At 42.2% G+C, this 17,400-nt stretch overlaps 4 protein-coding genes and 1 long non-coding RNA gene across 10 annotated transcripts; 3 read left to right on the top strand and 2 right to left on the bottom strand.

Moving 5' to 3' along the window:
- Positions 1–187: 187 nt before the first annotated feature.
- rnaseh2c (ribonuclease H2, subunit C) lies at positions 188–1,877 on the top strand. Its single transcript, XM_037262024.1, has 5 exons — positions 188–262; positions 536–687; positions 771–874; positions 962–1,081; positions 1,551–1,877. Exons 1-5 carry the CDS (start codon positions 228–230, stop codon positions 1,572–1,574), a joined length of 435 nt encoding a protein of 144 aa, XP_037117919.1. The 5' UTR covers positions 188–227; the 3' UTR covers positions 1,575–1,877.
- A 1,021-nt stretch (positions 1,878–2,898) lies between these two features.
- On the bottom strand, positions 2,899–7,191 carry zbtb3 (zinc finger and BTB domain containing 3). 4 transcript variants are annotated; one of them, XR_005099117.1, is made up of 4 exons: positions 7,113–7,191; positions 4,755–5,590; positions 3,202–4,132; positions 2,899–3,127 (listed from the first exon to the last, which is right to left on the bottom strand). XR_005099117.1 is itself a non-coding variant. In XM_037262019.1 (3 exons), the coding sequence occupies exons 2-3, from the start codon at positions 5,585–5,587 to the stop codon at positions 3,292–3,294; spliced, it is 1,674 nt and encodes a 557-aa protein (XP_037117914.1). In that variant the 5' UTR covers positions 5,588–5,590; positions 7,113–7,191; the 3' UTR covers positions 2,899–3,291. The 4 variants fall into 4 exon arrangements, 3 of the variants coding, with proteins under 3 accessions (XP_037117914.1, XP_037117916.1, XP_037117915.1); XM_037262019.1 differs by having other exon boundaries at positions 2,899–4,132; XM_037262021.1 differs by having other exon boundaries at positions 2,899–4,129.
- Positions 7,192–7,199: 8 nt separating this feature from the next.
- trpt1 (tRNA phosphotransferase 1) lies at positions 7,200–9,470 on the top strand. 3 transcript variants are annotated; one of them, XR_005099118.1, is made up of 8 exons: positions 7,200–7,326; positions 8,031–8,112; positions 8,362–8,531; positions 8,675–8,852; positions 8,936–8,992; positions 9,072–9,182; positions 9,262–9,402; positions 9,434–9,470. XR_005099118.1 is itself a non-coding variant. In XM_037262022.1 (7 exons), exons 1-7 carry the CDS (start codon positions 7,264–7,266, stop codon positions 9,279–9,281), a joined length of 681 nt encoding a protein of 226 aa, XP_037117917.1. In that variant the 5' UTR covers positions 7,200–7,263; the 3' UTR covers positions 9,282–9,437. The 3 variants fall into 3 exon arrangements, 2 of the variants coding, with proteins under 2 accessions (XP_037117917.1, XP_037117918.1); XM_037262022.1 differs by having other exon boundaries at positions 9,262–9,437; XM_037262023.1 differs by having other exon boundaries at positions 7,244–7,336; positions 9,262–9,437.
- A 511-nt stretch (positions 9,471–9,981) lies between these two features.
- On the bottom strand, positions 9,982–16,824 carry fermt3b (fermitin family member 3b). The gene is made up of 15 exons (XM_037262260.1): positions 16,666–16,824; positions 15,948–16,072; positions 15,541–15,774; positions 13,930–14,046; positions 13,471–13,639; positions 13,095–13,197; positions 12,880–12,987; positions 12,614–12,748; positions 12,447–12,493; positions 12,004–12,128; positions 11,696–11,802; positions 11,386–11,607; positions 10,804–10,928; positions 10,530–10,671; positions 9,982–10,436 (listed from the first exon to the last, which is right to left on the bottom strand). The coding sequence occupies exons 2-15, from the start codon at positions 16,069–16,071 to the stop codon at positions 10,257–10,259; spliced, it is 1,938 nt and encodes a 645-aa protein (XP_037118155.1). The 5' UTR covers position 16,072; positions 16,666–16,824; the 3' UTR covers positions 9,982–10,256.
- Positions 10,351–10,803, top strand: LOC119129178. Its single transcript, XR_005099142.1, has 2 exons — positions 10,351–10,443; positions 10,582–10,803. It is a non-coding gene; the product is annotated as an uncharacterized LOC119129178 (long non-coding RNA).
- Positions 16,825–17,400: the final 576 nt, after the last annotated feature.

The following is a 17,400-nucleotide window of genomic DNA, read 5'->3' as shown; positions in this document are numbered from 1 at the left end:
TTACAAAGAAAATTATTTGTTTCCTACCAAATTTACAAATAAATGCTCATGAAATTAGATCTCGTAAAACAGACGCAAAAATATCTACCGTGAGATACAGTAACTTGATTACTCACCAAGAGGGGGAGACATTACAACACTCAATCAAATTTTGCCGCTAAACTCTCTTTGAGTGTAGAAGAAGAGCTCCTGGTCCAATCAGAGCCCGAATTCGAATCCACCCGGAAATGACCCGCGTACATTTCAAAACAACACGAACAAGGTAAAGTTAGAGAATTTCGGTAAACCGACACCATTGTATTTGATAAACATGCCAGCCATTAAGGACCAATGTTTCGTCGGAACGTAGTGCTTTTCAAAGATCCTAAAACCTTTACAGGGACATTTAATTTGACATTTTCTAATCTTTTGAATGTCCAACTGGGCAATATTCCAGTCTTTTTGGACAACTTGTTCTTCTCTAACAAGGAGAAGAAGGATAATATTCTAAACAGGTTTGGCCAATACATTTCAAGTGTTTGTTCCCTGGTTGCAGGATGTCCTGTTCCACGAGTGTGACCCGTGTTGATGCATCATCTGCGGACCAGGCACCTCGAGAACAGCTCCACCTGATCCCCTGTGAGATTGAACACAATGGACCTGCACAGATTTCACAGTACTTCAATGCTGCCATAAAGGACAATCAAGGTAAAGTAAATATAAGAGATGCCTTGTGATGATGTATATTTATTTTTCATGTCACCTGACCTTGCACACATTCCGTTTAATAGAGAAGACCGTTTCATTCCGAGGTCGAGGTCTCAAGGGGCAGGAGCTCACCTGCCCGCCAGGCTACACTGGCCTGGTGCTGAAGGAGATCAACACGGATCAGGAGGTCGACATAACCAGTCTCACTGTTGTATCCATGTAAAGATAATGTAGAATGACAGTGCTTCTCTCTTTCCTGTTTATGCATATTTAGGACCGGACCCTGAAGGTGTCTTGTATGTTTGACAAGCTGACCTACTGGAATCTCGAGAACCCTCCTAACTCGGACGACGCAGTGGTGATGGCGATGGACTGGCCTGAGCTTGCTCAAGCGGTGAGGATATTAATTATAATTACGGTGGACTTTGAAGAAGCGATACAAAATAGTAAACCCACCTGATACAGACGTGTCTCCACTGTGGGAATTTCACATCTGCATTACAGTTCTGCGGATTGAATTTCATCTCTAGCCTCCCATTGCTTGTGTGGTTTCTTATTATATGGAATTAAAGTGCTTTGTTACAGCTGCACCAATTGTGAAATGCGCTATATAAATAAAATTGTATTTGTTATATATCAAGATTGGTTCATATACAGTATATGTCCTACATTTGACTGGTGACTTGTTAAGAGTGTACCCCACCAGTCACACAAAGTCAGCTGGGACGCGCTCCAGTTTGCCCACAACCCAAATGGTAACTTGGCGTAGAAAATGGATGGACTGATTCCACTGAATTTGATGTGGTTAGAATTTTATTTAGGTTGTCGATAATGATCGATGTTCATTTCTTGTCTCCTTCCAGATTCATGGAGCAGTGGAAGACTAAAAAAAATCCTGCAATCAGGAGGTTTAGCAATGCATAATGGAATAAAATAGGTTTGCTGGTTACAGGCCATAGTCCACAAAACTGAGGTAATGCTAGTTACAGAGCAAAAATTAAATGTATAGTTTGTGTTTTATGAATTTTGTATTGGAATAATAAATAACAAATCACTTCACTGAAACATATCTATACTATTTCATCTGAACATTTCTAATACACGTTGGCTAGCTTGGTGCCAATTTTCCATGACTCACCAGTGACCATCGACAGAACTGTAGTTTAATTTTTGACCCTATGGAAAATAAATGCGGTCATTCTAAGGGCTCACACAGACAGAGTCACGTAATATGGTATTCAGTTCCAAAATTTCAGAGGGTCAACAAACTTAGGGCCAGTGGCAGTCACATCAAGAAATAATTTAAATTACTTTTTTGTCTCATTGATTCCATGTTGATATTTTGACTTTTTGCATATTTGCTGGTGTCCCATACACACTTGCCAACTTACTAAGCACTCAAATCAAACAAATGGAGTACAGTACATCAAATCGGCAATACAAATCCACGATGATCATCACTTTGTGTGAACTCTTCCTTTTATTTTGTCCATCGCATTCATAAAACCTAGGATTGAGAAAATTAAGAACATTGTTCATTCCAATCCAGTAAAAGGTCAACAGAACAATGAATTACATCATCTAAATGTACAAGTGGGACAGAATTACCACGATTCAGCATTTTGATGTTTTAAGTGTGTGAAGACTAAAAAATTCATTATTTAATGAGATGTGGGGGGGGACACTGGAATTCTTGCAGCCCCTTTTTTGCCATTGGAAAGTCTACCACTGCTCTTAAATACAAAATGGATTTAGGGGTTGATTTAACTTGATTCCTAATTTGTAGTAGGGCTGAAAATCTCAAGTAGTTGAATGCAAAATTCACACTGCACAAGCTGCAACATCTGAGAAAAAAACAAAAGAACGCAACAACGACATTTCATTGTTCATTTCAGTCTGTAGACTTTATATATACAGGGGGCGCAAACAGTGGCGTAGCCAAGCCGGGGCGGTGCCCCGGTTAGGACTCCCTGCGCCCCGGTTGAAAAAAATCGAGCTTTTTCGATTCTTCATTTTCATGCCGTTTTTTTCTTTCGGTCTTGCGCGAATGTGCTTGCGCTATTCTATGTGCGCAATGTTATCCATTCACCGTTTGCCTCCCGGACCCGGATGTTGTTTTAGCGATCAGCGAACGGCGTGGGTGATGTTCGATTTTTTTTCCTGTGGGCGCGCGCCCCTACTGGAAAGATTCCTGGCTACGCCACTGGGTGCAAAAGCAGGTACTGTAAATAGTTAGTACAAAAAGATACTAGCAAAGGATTTCAATTTGTTTTTAAAAAAGACACTGTCGACCCACTTTTCCACACCTGTATACGTATGTGCACATGTGAGAACATAAAGAAAAAAATGACAATAACAGTAGATTATTTTTCAAGATCGTTCATCATTATATTGGAGTCGGTTTGATCGACGAGCCACTGCTGGTATAGCGGTTGGCTGGCTGTGTGGGTTCAGTTCCTAATCAGTGTGAAAGAGCGTGAAAGGTTGTCTGTCTACATGTGCCCTGTGCTTGACTACCAATACGCCGCCTCTCACTCGATGTCAGCTGGGGTAGGCTGGAGCTACCTACGACACTCAATAGCAAAATGAACGAGTGAGTGTTTGTTAGCTAAGCGGGGGTGGGGGCGGCTGTGGCATTAGCAAGCACTCCACATCAGTCCTGCTGCGTTTGGGTGGCATCGTTTGGTCGTGAGCCTTGCGTATGTGTCGATAGAGATCCCCGGACTGGGTGTAACTGCGGTAGCAGTAGCGGCACTCGTAGGGGCGCTCCCTCGTGTGCACAATGGCGTGGCGCCTTAGTGTGTATGTGCACGAGAAGGTTTTGCCACAGACACAGCATGTCGGGACATCCTCCGTGATGCCCCCCATGGTGTCCTTAAAGTCTGCTAAATAGGTGGCGTGGTCTGAGTGTTGCCGTGTCGTGGACAGTAGAGGCAGTAACGAACCCTCATCCTGGATGTCATCTTCAAATTCGTTGACCATCACTGCCGCGCCCTCTTTGTCCTCTTCCTGCTCTTCATCAGAAATGACAATGGCCTCCACTTTGACTTTTGCTTTGTCACCATTATTGTGCTCAGTCCTTAACCCTATGGGGGGATGTACTCTTCCAGCTGTCTCCCGCTCAGTGGCAGCTATGTTTTGAGAAGTGGGCGGCATGGAGAGGTGAGTGTTCTGGCCTTCATGTTGAAAAGAGATGGCACTCTGGATTTGAATTTGGGGATGCAAAAGTGACTCGTTTTGTGCATGCGCAAGTGACGCCATGTGTTGTTCTCCACCTGCGGCCCCTCTGCAATCCCACACCAAAGGTTCTGTTTGAGCATCTTTGTCTTCAGCCTGCTGGAAATCTGGTGACTTGTTGGATTCTGACTGGGCAGCAACAACCATTGTCGGATAGCTACCCTGGATGTCTGAGACCAGGGAAGACGAAGAAGGCTGCTGGTTGCTGCTGTGGTCAAGAAACAAACAGAAAAGATGATTATGAAATCTGAATTCATGAAAAAAAAGTTTTCTGTTTAAACTCCTACTGGTGGCCTTCTGACTTAAACACTCTTTAAAGCAGCACTGCAGTAAATCAACAACCTATATCTGTTCCATAAAATTAGATGAATTTCTTCACATCAGTGTATACTTTTTGTTTTGTAGTGTTACTCTTAGCTGCACTTCTTTCGGTATAGTATATGTATTGGTGTTAGATTTGTTTTTTTTTTTCCAGCCCAATCAGTTTCCGTTCTCGATTTGGTGCCCTGTAAAACTATATTAGGAGTGTGTCTGTTTTTATTAACCAATCAGATGTCAAATTCTCCACAGAGGGCCACCGAGCAAGCCCATGATGTCAGTATTTTTGTGTCTTTTGATGGTTCGGTCAGAGCAAGCCAAGTGAGGCTGCATTATTCATGTGCTGTTACCAGCATTTGATGTTTATTTGCTGACCCAATTTGGGTGGTATGATGACCATTTATGGTATTTGATGCATTATATTGATAATATATTAAGTGCATGAATAAGGCCTAGTATTGGGCAGGTGGCTATTTCAGGCAACACTAAGGGCTTACAGTGGCGACTTGTACCTGTATGTATCAGAGGTGCTGCATGGGCTGCAGAGAGCTGAGCCTTCACCCTGACTGCAAGACCTCAACCTGTTTGGACCTCCCGACTCCCTCTGAGACTGTACCGCAGCGGGTCCCTGTACCAGTTCTCTCCGTGGTAGCAGATGAGGCCCATCCATGCCAGGCTGTGTGGTGTCAGCGACATCGGTACTCGGGGGAGCCTGAACACGTGCCTCTGATGAACCCTCATCAATCCTGTACTCTGACTTGACAGACTCCAACGTGCTCCGTCCTGTCATTAGGGGAACTGGTGAGGGGGTTGTTGTCATGGCAATGAGATTCAAATGATCTGCTGCCACGGTTACCGCAGGCCCAAGCCCAACATCTCCCCTCTCCCGCCTCCCTGTCTCCGTTACCTTCCCGGCCCCGATGCTCTCCTCAGAGCGAGTGCTATCCGCCTCAGCCATAGGCCCTCGTCTCTGCAGTCTTCTTTTGCACACCCTCACCACCTCGTTCATGTGAAGGAAGCTCGCCGCTGCCAATACATCCTCCAGCGGCGGAGACTTCTCCAGTTGTAGGACCCCTTCATAAATGAAGTCAAGGAGCAGGCTAAAGGCAGCTGCCGTGACAATGTCACTGTCAAGTGTGACAGAGCTGCTGGAAGCATTTACACCAGTGTTACAGAGTGAATCCGAGTAAAACATGTGGAAGAAAGGCGAGCAAGAGGCCAGAACAGCTCGATGAGCCAGGAAACGGGATGAGCCCACCAGGACGGTGCAGTCGCATAGGAAGCCGCGGTGCCGCTGGGAGCGCAGAGCTGACAGCAGCTGCTGGGAATGCTGAGGAAACTCCATAATCTGGCAAATAAAGAAGACAAATAAGAGGATGACAATCTATGGTGAAAAATGATTAATTACACCAGACATTTTATGAGGAACACACACATGACATATAGAGCTGGAGGCCTCATATGTGCAGTTCAGTTGTTAATTGTTTTTAGTACAATTTCCAAGATTAAATAATTAACTTTACATTACTTTTGTACTCAATATGTACAAATAAGTTATATAAAATTGTTAACATTTTCTCATATTTGTGTAGTTTTACTTCTTGATGAATCAATATTGAATTGAATAGCAACTTGAATGAAAATCAAGTGGAATCACAACCTAACATGAGGGAGGGAACACGGCCCAGCCCTAATTCCAAATGATTTTGTGCGAGAACCGCGTTGCAACCTGGACTGGTCACCAGTCAATGGAAGGGAACATATACAGTAAAATAAGACATGTCTGAGTTCATTCAATCGGCTCGGTGGCGCGCTGGGTAGCACGTCCGCCTCACAGTTAGGAGGGTGCGGTTTCAATTCCACCTCCGGCCCTCCCTGTGCGGAGTTTGCATGTTCTCCCCGGGCCCACGTGGGTTTTCTCCGGGCACTCCGGTTTCCTCCCACATCCCAAAAACATGCTTGGTAGGCCGATTGAAGACTCCAAATTGTCCCTAGGTGTGAGTGCGAGTGCAAATGGTTGTTTGTCTCTGTGTACCCTGCGATTGGCTGGCAACCGGTTCAGGGTGTCCCCTGCCAACTGCCCGATGACGGCTGGGATAGGCTCCAGCACGCCCGCGACCCCCGTGGGGACTAAGCGGTTCAGAAAATGGATGGATGGATGAGTTCATTCAATTTATAAGAATAGACCAAGATAAATCAGTTCAAAACGTTTCTCCACCATTGATGTGGCCATAATAATTCTGTACATTATTTTTCATTGTTCACATTTAAACTCAGGATGAATGGGAGTCGGCACAAAATTTCCACTACTTTAAGTGTCCCTTAAAACATCTATGTACTGTTTCGCGAGTGTAAACAAAAAGTGAATTTAATTCAATTTCTTGTATCAGAATTGAAAGAAAAAGGTTGTTTAATAAAAAATAAATGTATCTTGTTTTTTCCGGTTATAGTGATGTTGTTGATATTTTTTCTAATTTTGGATTCATGGTTTGATTTAAAAAAAAAAAAAAGAGAGAGAGAGAGAGAGAAATCAGACGTTACCGATCAGTTACGAACACTTTAGTTGTTTTTCAAAAAAAGAAATACTCTTATGCAAATCATTTTTTGAAGGACTACTTTTTTATTATACATCCGTAACATCACTATTCTACCCACCTCTGTCAAATCAAACTCATGCAAATTCCAACTGAAAACTGTTGTGGGCAAAACACTAAAAGGTAACAATGTAAGACGAGACACTGCCATAGCAACACGTGTAGCATCAAAACACGACAACAAACACAACCTCGTATTTTAGCTCGTTGTGAATATTTCTCCGCCATTTAGAGTCTGTTAACATGATAATAAACAAGCGAAGATGATGATCTTACCCACGGCAAACGTTGTCTTGTACGACAAACCACATATCTCAATGAGCAAACACCTCCACCTCCGGGCCGCGTCACATACACCGGAAGTGCTCGCTTGTTTGACAGTGTCACGTGACGAGGGCTCGCGTAGCAATGTAAACACTCCAGCCTAATGGATTCTGACAGAGGAGGAAGAAGAGGAAAGAGAGGGAAACGTGGTGGTGATTGTGAAAAGGTGAATTTGGGTGAGGTGGTAAAACTATTCAAGCTGTACCTGACTAAAAAGATAATTCAAAAAAAAGAAGTAGAAGTGCTGATTTGAGAAACAAAGGTTGTGAGTTTGGGATGTTTTTGGCTGCAAAATCAATGTATCGTGAGAGTTAAAGACAACAGGCAACTTGGCAAAGGGGAAGGGAGGACTTAAATATTCTTTAAAAAATATAATAATAAAATGATAGCTTTTCTTTAGGCACGTGTGTGAAAATTCGAATATTAACTGATTTCCACGAGACCAGTATTATCAGACGTACGTATATCTTAAAGATTATTCCAGTGATATAATTTATCTCACTGACATAAAAAGAAAATTATGCTTGTATTATCTAAGTGTCATTTTCTTGAGACAACTGTTATGATATTAAGTTTTGATTATTATGTTATGAAAGTTCCTGATTCGAATCTGTTTTGGTTTAACCTAACAGCAATTTTAAAATCTGCTGTCATTGAACTGTTTCTAGCCCTATGTATTGGCATACCTATCGATTCTCAAATTGTATTTCATGAGAGATCCACATGAGGTGCGTGTTATGCATGAATTCAATTAACTTGAATAGTTTGGTCTTTGTAGAGCTTTTACTTTTTAAAGATGAATAAACATGACAATAGCTACAGCTGTACAGTATCAAATGACATTAGAATCGTTTCGCTTTCCCCTGCCAGGACAGAGACGTCAGGTTGTCTAAATCTATGTCCTACGCTCTTCGCCATGGTGCCAATCAGATGGGTCTACATTTAAGTTTGGGTGAGTTGAAAACAGCTGCTTCTTATTCCATACCAAATGGCAGGTCTTGGACAAATGATCACATATTAAATCACAATATTAAGGAAGAAAAATTGCAATTACTGGTAGATTATTTTTCAAAATCATTCAGCACAAATAAGCAGTGCAGGAAAGTAGAATAATGGATTCATTCAATGTATTGTTCGATAGTGAACCGATTAGTTGACCTTCTGTTATCACGTGTCCCAAAATCATTTTAACTTTCTATAGATGGCTACCTGTCTGTCAGGGACCTCTTGGCTCACCCACAGTTCCACTCGTACAAACTGGAAGATGTTGAGAGAGTGGTGGCCTCAAATGATAAGCAGCGTTTTAAGCTTCGTCCTCATCCAGAAGATGGCCACTTGGAGATTCGTGCCAATCAGGGACACACAATGCAGGTACAGTATGTGTTGTTATCAAGCTCAACCCTGCATGGCTGTGACTGCTTTAGCTACGTGCATATATTTGATCCTGGAATCTCCAGTGCACTCATTTTGATGAGTGCAGTCAGTGTTAAGACTGCTTGGAAATGTGTGTCCAGGTATCCAATTTGGAGCTGAAGCCGGTTTTGGCCGGTTCTCCCGACTGTCCTGTTGAGGCTGTTCACGGATCCTACATGCGCAATTGGTGCTCCATACAGCGGCAAGGCTTGAGTCGCATGAGGAGGATGCACATTCATCTGGCTCCAGGCTTGCCACAAGAGGATGGCGTAATAAGTGGTATGCTAAAAATTAACTGTGTGCATTGCATTAAAAGACACACTTTTAAATGAAAGTGTTTTATTTTTTGCATTTTTAACTAGGTATGAGGAAAGACTGTGATCTAGCTATATTTATTGACATACCCAAAGCTCTTGCCGGTAAGATTACACACAGTTGATTGACATCAAGTACAGGTCCAAAAAAGAAAACCTAACATAACTGAATGTGACTGGGCAGACGGTATTGAGTTCTTCTGGTCAGAGAACCGTGTGTTGTTGACAACCGGGAACGTTGAAGGAAAACTACCCCCGGGGTACTTTAGCCGAGCCATACAACTCAAGCCTACGAGTAAGACATTCTTCAAACGGATCAACAGAGTAAATTTTTTCCTATCTTGAAGGCAAGGTGACGTGTCCTTTCTTTTTAGGGCGCATCCTACCGCTGTGATTCCAGCAGAAGACCGATCAACAAGTCCATCAATTTTTTTTTTATATCACTCTTCTGCATTGGGGTCACGGGTGAGCTGGAGCATATTCAAGCTGATTTTGGCAGGTTACACCCGGGACTGGTCGCCAGTTATTCACAGGCCAAATAAACAGTAGACAAACAAGCATTCACATTCACACCTATTTAAGGGGAAGTCAACCCCAAAAGCCAGCTCAATGGCCTAGTGGTAGAGTGTCCGCCCTGAGACTGGAAGGTTGTGGGTTCAAACCCCGGCCGGGTCATACCAAAGACTATAAAAATGGGACCTATTGCCTCCCTGCTTGGCACTCAGCATTAAGGGTTGGAATTGGGGGGTTAGATCACCAACTGATTCCCGAGCGCGGCACCGCTGCTGCTCACTGCTCCCCTCTCCCCCAGGGGATGGATTAAAATCACACGGGGATGGGTTAAATGCAGAGGACAAATTTCACCACACCCAGGTGTGTGTGTGACGATCATTGGGACTTTAATCTTTAACTTTAATCTTAATCTTTGATCTTTAATACTGAGACTAATTGTCAACAATTTGTTTTGGTCGACTTTCCCTTTTAATCTTCAGTGATAATTGGCAGACCTAAAATGATCTGAGATGAATGATCAGCATATCAGTGTGAAAATTGCAATGGCACCAGATGCCTTGACAAAAGGATGTGCACACAAGTGAAGATGAAACATGCTCAATTTATTTTATTAAAGTGTAAGTGGTACGCATTTGCTGTTGGCATCTGTTTGTGTTCTCGCACGCAATTCATTAGCTATTGAGCTAGTAACACAAAGTAAGTACAAATACATGAGGGTTGTTTGTGTAATGCATGTCACTTGGTTGCTTTTGATCTTTTGACATTTGTAGCACTAGAAAGAAAATACCTATCGTAGTCATGATATTTTGAATGCCTACAATTCAAAGAGATCAAGATCATTTGGTGTATTTGAGTTCTAGAGCGCCTCGTGTCCACCAGTTAGCTTGTGGAAGAGTTCCTCGTTGAGCTTGTCACTCTTATCACGGCTGCGCGTCGACATGAAGATGTAGCCCCCGATGAACTCGTGAACGATCTTGCAGTCGGCTGTCACGCAGCTGAAGGCAATGTTGATGTTACCCTCAAACTCTATGGCCACCTGGGAGGTGATTGAAATATATTATATATCCATATATAAATACAGATAGATAGATAGATTGTGTATATATATCTATATATATACTAATCACACCTGTCGAATGTCCCAGTTGACGTTCCACTGTTTCATATTGTTGTAACGCCAGGTCTTCACCACGTCGCCCACACCCAAATCGATGCGGATCAGACGGTTGGGAGCGATGCCCAGTACCTCGTCTTTACGGCTTCCTTTGAACCTGTTAAGACACAAAAAAACTACAATACTTAGCAGTTGTTGTGTCAAGCTCTTGTTGTTTGGACAGGTATGGTATGACAGTACTGCTGTAATTTAAACAATAAAAAGCTTGAAAACAAATGTATGACTGAACCTGACTACGACATATGAGAGGCCAAAGTCGGGCAGGGCCTGCCAGATCTGCAGGAAGCGCGAGACTGCATCCACCATTGAGAGCTGAGCCACATTCTGGTAGGCATCCAGGATACGAGGGGTCAGCTGCATGGTCACACGCACAGTCAATTGTCAGAATAATTCCCTTTTGAGTTGCTCTAAGTGAACATTTAGTGGGTCCAAGTTCTGTAAATCACCTCAAAGGTCCAAGTGCAAAGTGTAATTGTGTCCTATTATCTACAACCTCACCAGGATAAAATCTATCTCAGGTCAAGGCTAAATATATTTTTCCTTTGCCAAGAAACCGAGGTGTCTTAATATAACTTAAGATGAGACAACTAGACTATCCAATACTGTGCATTCAGATAATCTCAGTGATGTTTCCGTATAGTATCATTCTTCACAGAGGATAAAGAACACATGCCTATAGGTATTATTCCATTGCCCATCTTTGTTGCAAAATTGTTTGTTGACCATCCATGACATTTTTGCAGTGATGAAAACCATTTTAACACAGATCGGCTTTGACATCAAGATTTAACCCGCTTTTCTGTATTCCCACCTGTTTGGTTTTGTACTTTTTATGATATCGGGGTGACACCAAACTGAGCGTGTTTATGCTTTCGTGTGTAGCAGCTGCGTTGCCATGAGAACTTGAGCTCGTGTTTTGCATTGCCAAGAAGGACCGGATGCTGCGTATTTCGCTATGGTAGCTGCTGTCTGCCAAGCTCTTGCCTTTGGAGGCCAGGCGACATGCAGCCATCCACCGTGCATATTGCTCCTCCTATAAGCCGGAGAGAGAGATGGTCGAGAATAACACCGTCATTAAAAGGTTGAGAGCGAGATGCGAGGTGTTGGTGGTTTGTCCTCACATTTTCACAGCGGAGATAGACTTCATTCATGCCTTCGGGAGCTGGTATCAGCAGCCTGATGAGGAACTTTTGAGCTGCCATGTTGACATCTGGCACCACTTCACAGCCTGTGTGTCAAATTAAGGGTTGACACTACAACTTGGTACGCCTTCATTTGTGTTGTGCCATGCTAGCAATGTGGTTCAAGGGACACCAATGTTCATTCAAATTCACAACAGGATGTACTTATGTTCTATATCCAGCTTGGCATAACCAAAAATGCTTTCCTGAGTAAGGATTGTGTTTCAAGCTACAATAACATACTGTACCTTTAAGGTTAATCTGTTGAATAGGCTCTCCAATGCTTTCCTCTTTGCTCTTGAAATAGGAAATTGAGGTGTCCTGGAACTTGAACCAGTGCTGCTTGTATCCCTTCAGAGTCAATTTCTTTGGCCTGAAACACATCAGCATTTCCAATTTGGGATAAAATGTGTTTTGGAAAAGGCTGCGACATTGGATCAAATGAACGTAGCCTGTGTCGTTTGCCTGCGTTGCACAACAGTATTTCCTTTCTACACTTGGTCAGTGCAGTGCATTTTTTTAGTGTGTTTTGTAAATGAAAGATGTCAAAGAGAGACAAGCTATTCATATTGGCGAGGAGCCTGGGGTGTCAGTTTCTCTTGCTAGTTCATTATTGGGCTTGTTCCCTATCCCCAGGTCTATAGGATTACTGTTCAATTAGAATTAGCACGTCATAAGTATCAAAGAGTACCTGAAAATCTTCAGGTAATCGTTGAGTTCTGGTGCTGTCATGTTATCCTGTAGGAAAAGAAAAAAGATAAAGCTTCACTTGCTTGGCGTTCTTCGTTGAATTCTTAATTGCTCCGAAGGCTGATGACATTGAATGAAAGACAGCATTATGCATTCATCGTGTCTGACCAGCATGTCAGAGGCAGAGCTGCTCTCGCTCTCCATTTTGGCCTCCAGGGATTGAAGTGCCGACTCAAGGTCATCCATGGCTGCGGTCGAGTTCATTGTCTGCGGCTCTGACTGCGACACCTTGCTGACGTGATACTGCAAGAGTGAATTTTAGATGCACACCAGGCTAGACAGCAAGACAATGTATCATGGGGATTTTTCAAATGAGCAGATTCTTATTCAGCTTTTCACGCTTTTTATTTTTGCACGCTGCTGCAGTGCTCTACCTGTAAAGCTCCAAACAGCATCATCTCCTCCTCAGTGCAGTCAATATCCTCCAACAGTATGGCCCAGCGAGCTTGTTCATACAGTTGCGTCAGACGCACCGTATCATACTGAAAATTCACAAACATCTCTCCTGAGCATTGAATTCTGAGAGAGGGCAAAGACACCACCAATATGTCCAATTATACGTGTGCTCTAACTAACAACACACACGCACCTTGGGTTCTATATCATAGAGAGTAAAATATTTGAAACGAAGCCACAGTCGGTCATTTTCTTGGATGCCCTGCTGCATCAGACAACGGGACGAATCCAACCACCTGAGGGAAAGAGGTCACATGCATTTATTTGATCCATAGCAGGGATGGGCAACTGTACTCAGATTGGCCCCGGATTAGTTTTTGCAAGTAAAAAAGTTCACTGCTGCTGACCTGTTTTAAGTTGTAATAACAGTGTGCATCCCTAGATGGCTCAATCAGTACTGACAGAATATTGTGACCCCATTCACAAATTCCACTTTAGTCATTTTCCGGCATATTCTGTTTATTCATCAACGGGTTCAACATAAAAGCGTGCGTGTGTGGTGAATGTACCTGCCGTTGATGTGGGCCTTGTCCACCACGCTGGCTGGGCGGTACTGCTTGGTTATGACTTCAGGGGCAGGAGGAGGCTGAGGGACTGACAACATCTTGTAGATGGCCTCCAACTGAGGCGAGCCGACAAAATGAGCCGGCATGCCGTTGTACAAACTGGGCAGAGATGCTGCGAACAAAGAGTAGTGTGAAAAGTGATTCTGATGTTGAAAACAGTCATAAATGTTCATTTTTAGGATGTTTACACAATAAAGAATGTTTTTCTTGTTATTCTTAGGGGAACAAGCAGAGAATAATAAACTAAAATCTTGCACAAAAAAGGAACCTTGTTTCAAGTATTTTGTCTTTGTTTGTCTTATGTTAAGAGTTAGTTTGTCTTCGACAAAACGTGACTCCACAACAAGGCTTCAATTTTTCCATCCATATGGGAATATTGATGATAGCGAATGATGAGTATACCTGAGGAGAGAGGCACCACAGTCAGGTCAAAAATCTCCTCTGCTGAATTTTTGTCCTTCTTCTTTTTCTTCTCCTCTACTGGCCGAAGGAGTGAGAGCTCCTCTGGGTGACGGATATCTGTGGAGGTCAAATGTGCCAAAATGTTCAATTGAATTCATTCAATTGTTTGACTCCTTTTTGAAAAATATGTCAGTGTGTGAAGACTGTCAACTGACAGCGCTTGTAGGTGCACGCGCAGAGAATAATTCATCATGTTCAACACTAAAAAAGTAACTTTTGTAAGTCCTTCTTAAAAAAAAAGAAAGATTTATGGCAGGTCAAATGGGGTAACAGGCATAACTGAAAATCAGTGTTTATTTTTTTAGTGGCTTGAAGATTAAAATCTCTCTTTCTTGTTGTAATGAACATTTGCAAAATTTGCTCCAATATCGTACCTTTTATTTTCTAACTTCCTGTTGATTGGAAGTTTTTTTTTTTTTTTTTTTTAAAGGAATTTAATTGTTAGCACACATCAGTATAGTTTTGTGAAAGTCAAAGGATGATTACAACAAGGTAAAGACTTGTCCGTATCAGAATTTAGGTCTGCTCCAATATGATTTTTTTCAAATTGATTGTAATGTGGTGAAAGGATTCAGAGATATAGAGAAACAAGACAAATACTTGAGGGAAATCAAGGTAAACATGTGCAGATGTAGTGTGTCTGACTCTAGATCCAAGGTTATGTGTTCAGGTCACATCAGTGTCAATTGGGACTCAACTCTATGCATATATATTGCTGTTTAACATTCAGTCAATTGGCTGTGAGAAATCACGACTGATTTTTTGCTTGTTTGTTTTGCAGCTTGCAAGCGAAGTCGAGAGCAACTTCTAACCTGTTTTGTCATGCGGACCATGTCTCCGACTGCGATCCGTCAATCTATATTTCGGTCGCTATCATCGCAAGCTTTGTGCCGCAATGGTTGAGCAGATCAGAGAGTTCTATATTCAAGACAATTCAGGGTCCTTGCAAATGAGTTGTCAACTGAGGTCAGAGCTTGGGTATTAACCGGGCGAGTTCTCCACATGAATCCACCTCTCCCCCAAATTAGAAATTTCACAATGTATTTTTTCAAAATAAGGACAATAGCACTTTATAATGTTGTAGTGAATAAAAAAAGACTTAATGAAATGTAATGTAAAAAGCAAACTGTTAGTTTTGAAGAATTCATCGCAACTTCCGTTAAGTAACTTTGTAAGATGCTGTAATGTTAGTCGTAATAGTTGTTTTTCGCAGAGGATAAAGAATATAGGCCTGTGAGTATGGCTGTATTGTATGTCTGCATGTGCTGTACGAGCAAACAAATAGGCAACTTTCCATAATATTGTATGCTCCTTATACTATCTTGTACAAATGATACTACATCACACATCTGTTAAAATAAGACTTAAAATGACTGACATAGACATCAATGGGGAATTCAAGTGCTCATTGGGTGTCCACTGATGCAAAACCTAACACGAGTTTATCATTATTCACAGCAGCAGCTTTCACTAAGTTGTGGAAATATGTTGACTTTACATTAAGAGGCAGCATCCAATAAATATGTAAAATAAAGTGAGTGATAAACTCACTGAGCAGTGTGCAGATGCCCATCATAGTCTGGAAGACGGGATTGGAGAAGCAGACGCAGAGCCTCAGGGTGATGCCGTTGGGCAGGCCCAGCCTTAAGGGCTTATGCTGCGGCATGAAGAGCAAACGGGCATCGGCGTGAATGCCATATTTCTCCAGAGTCCAGGATGTCCGCAGCAGCCATTGCTGCTTCTGTTCCCACCACAGCGCATGGTCCGACCAGTCACGCTGAATTTCTACATTACGCACACAAACAGACAGTAAATTTAAAGACTTGTATACTTTTAAATTCTATAATGTGTTACATCAACCAACACTATACAAATCTAGAACATGTAAAGAAATATGTGTATGTAGGTGCCCATACAGTCTGTCTGCATCTGAGTCAAAGAGACAGACAGCGACTCACGCGTCTTCTCCACAAGCTTGAGGACAACGCCTCCCACGTGGAGCTCAGAGGTCACACTGAGGCTGACAGGTGGAGCGTCAGGCCCCAGATCCTCCACTGTGATGGACAGGTCCCACACCGCCATGCTGCATGACAGAAAGGGAATCGAAGGGGGACGTTATTGGGTTGTATCACACCACATGTAGAAGCATGCATTTTTATACTACAACAACCACAATTCAATTAAACTCACTTGTGAGGCTCAGTCTCACATGATACACACACTTGATGGGTGAGCCTGTCTAACACTTCCTGCTTCTGCCTTAATCGCCAGGGAAACACACTTCCGCTTTTTTTTTTCCCGTCACCACAGACAAAGTATTTATTCAACGTCCATAAGGTCATCTACTGCATGTGAATATATGAAGACAAATGTAAACATAGTATGTTTGGACTGAAGGTGTGTTATTGTCCAAACATTTAAGATCCTAAAAGACTGATCCTGCTGATGACGTGATTCACATGTTACCAGCAGATGATACATCTATATCTCTTTTAGGAAGACTAAAATGTATCTTTTGATCTGTTTTGGAATAAAAAATTTATATTTTGACATTTTACCTTCGCTGAATGAATCAAAAAGACAGAACTACAACACAATACACACACACCATGCCTTGTAATTGTTCAATGTCACTGCACACACTTATGCATTTATATAGATATATAAGGACAGTACCTTCAGTCTCCTTCGTTCAATCTTTTATGAAATGGGGGCCGGGAAAACTGCTCCTCTGTCAGATCTGTGAAAAAGTCCAAAACTGTCATGAAAGTGTGCTGAAGTGTTTCTCCTCCCTCTGGCTGGGTAGGCTGTATTTCTGTAACTGTGTTTAGTGTTGCATGTTCCTTTTTTTTTTTCTTTTTCGTTTTGTCAGTTTCCGTCTGGCGGAAATGCACAAGAGGTAGGCCTACAGCTTTTGATTGACAGGCTGGTGATACATAGTAGGCATTGTGGTGTGTCGATGATTTGCGCCATAGATGTGATACTACATTGGCCATAATATATCGTCACACTCTATTTCCATCAATTCAATTCAAGACATGGATACAGTCTTAATCTGTAATTTGATAAGTAATCAATAAAATGTAAGTAGGGGAGGGAAAGTGTGTGTGCGTGTGTGTGTGTGGGGGGGGAGGGGGTTACATTTTTAATGTAATACTACTAAAAAAACAACAACCATGAAGAGGTGTGCCCCTTTCTCCCAAAAAAAACCAATTAAATGGGAAAAAGGAATTAAATTATTCATCTAATGGTGTTTAACGGTGATAGTTGACAAAACAAATTTAACTATCATAATATAACTGAGAAATTGGCACACAAACCTCACAAGTTCTAAATGATCAGTGATGCACTGATTCAAATTCAATGTTATGCTCCATTGAAATGAATTCTGAAATTGATAAGAAACTTTGC

Source organism: Syngnathus acus, chromosome 10 (genome assembly GCF_901709675.1).
Source record: "Syngnathus acus chromosome 10, fSynAcu1.2, whole genome shotgun sequence".
NCBI classification, from domain to species: domain Eukaryota; kingdom Metazoa; phylum Chordata; class Actinopteri; order Syngnathiformes; family Syngnathidae; genus Syngnathus; species Syngnathus acus.
This window is presented reverse-complemented; position numbering and strand designations above follow the sequence as displayed.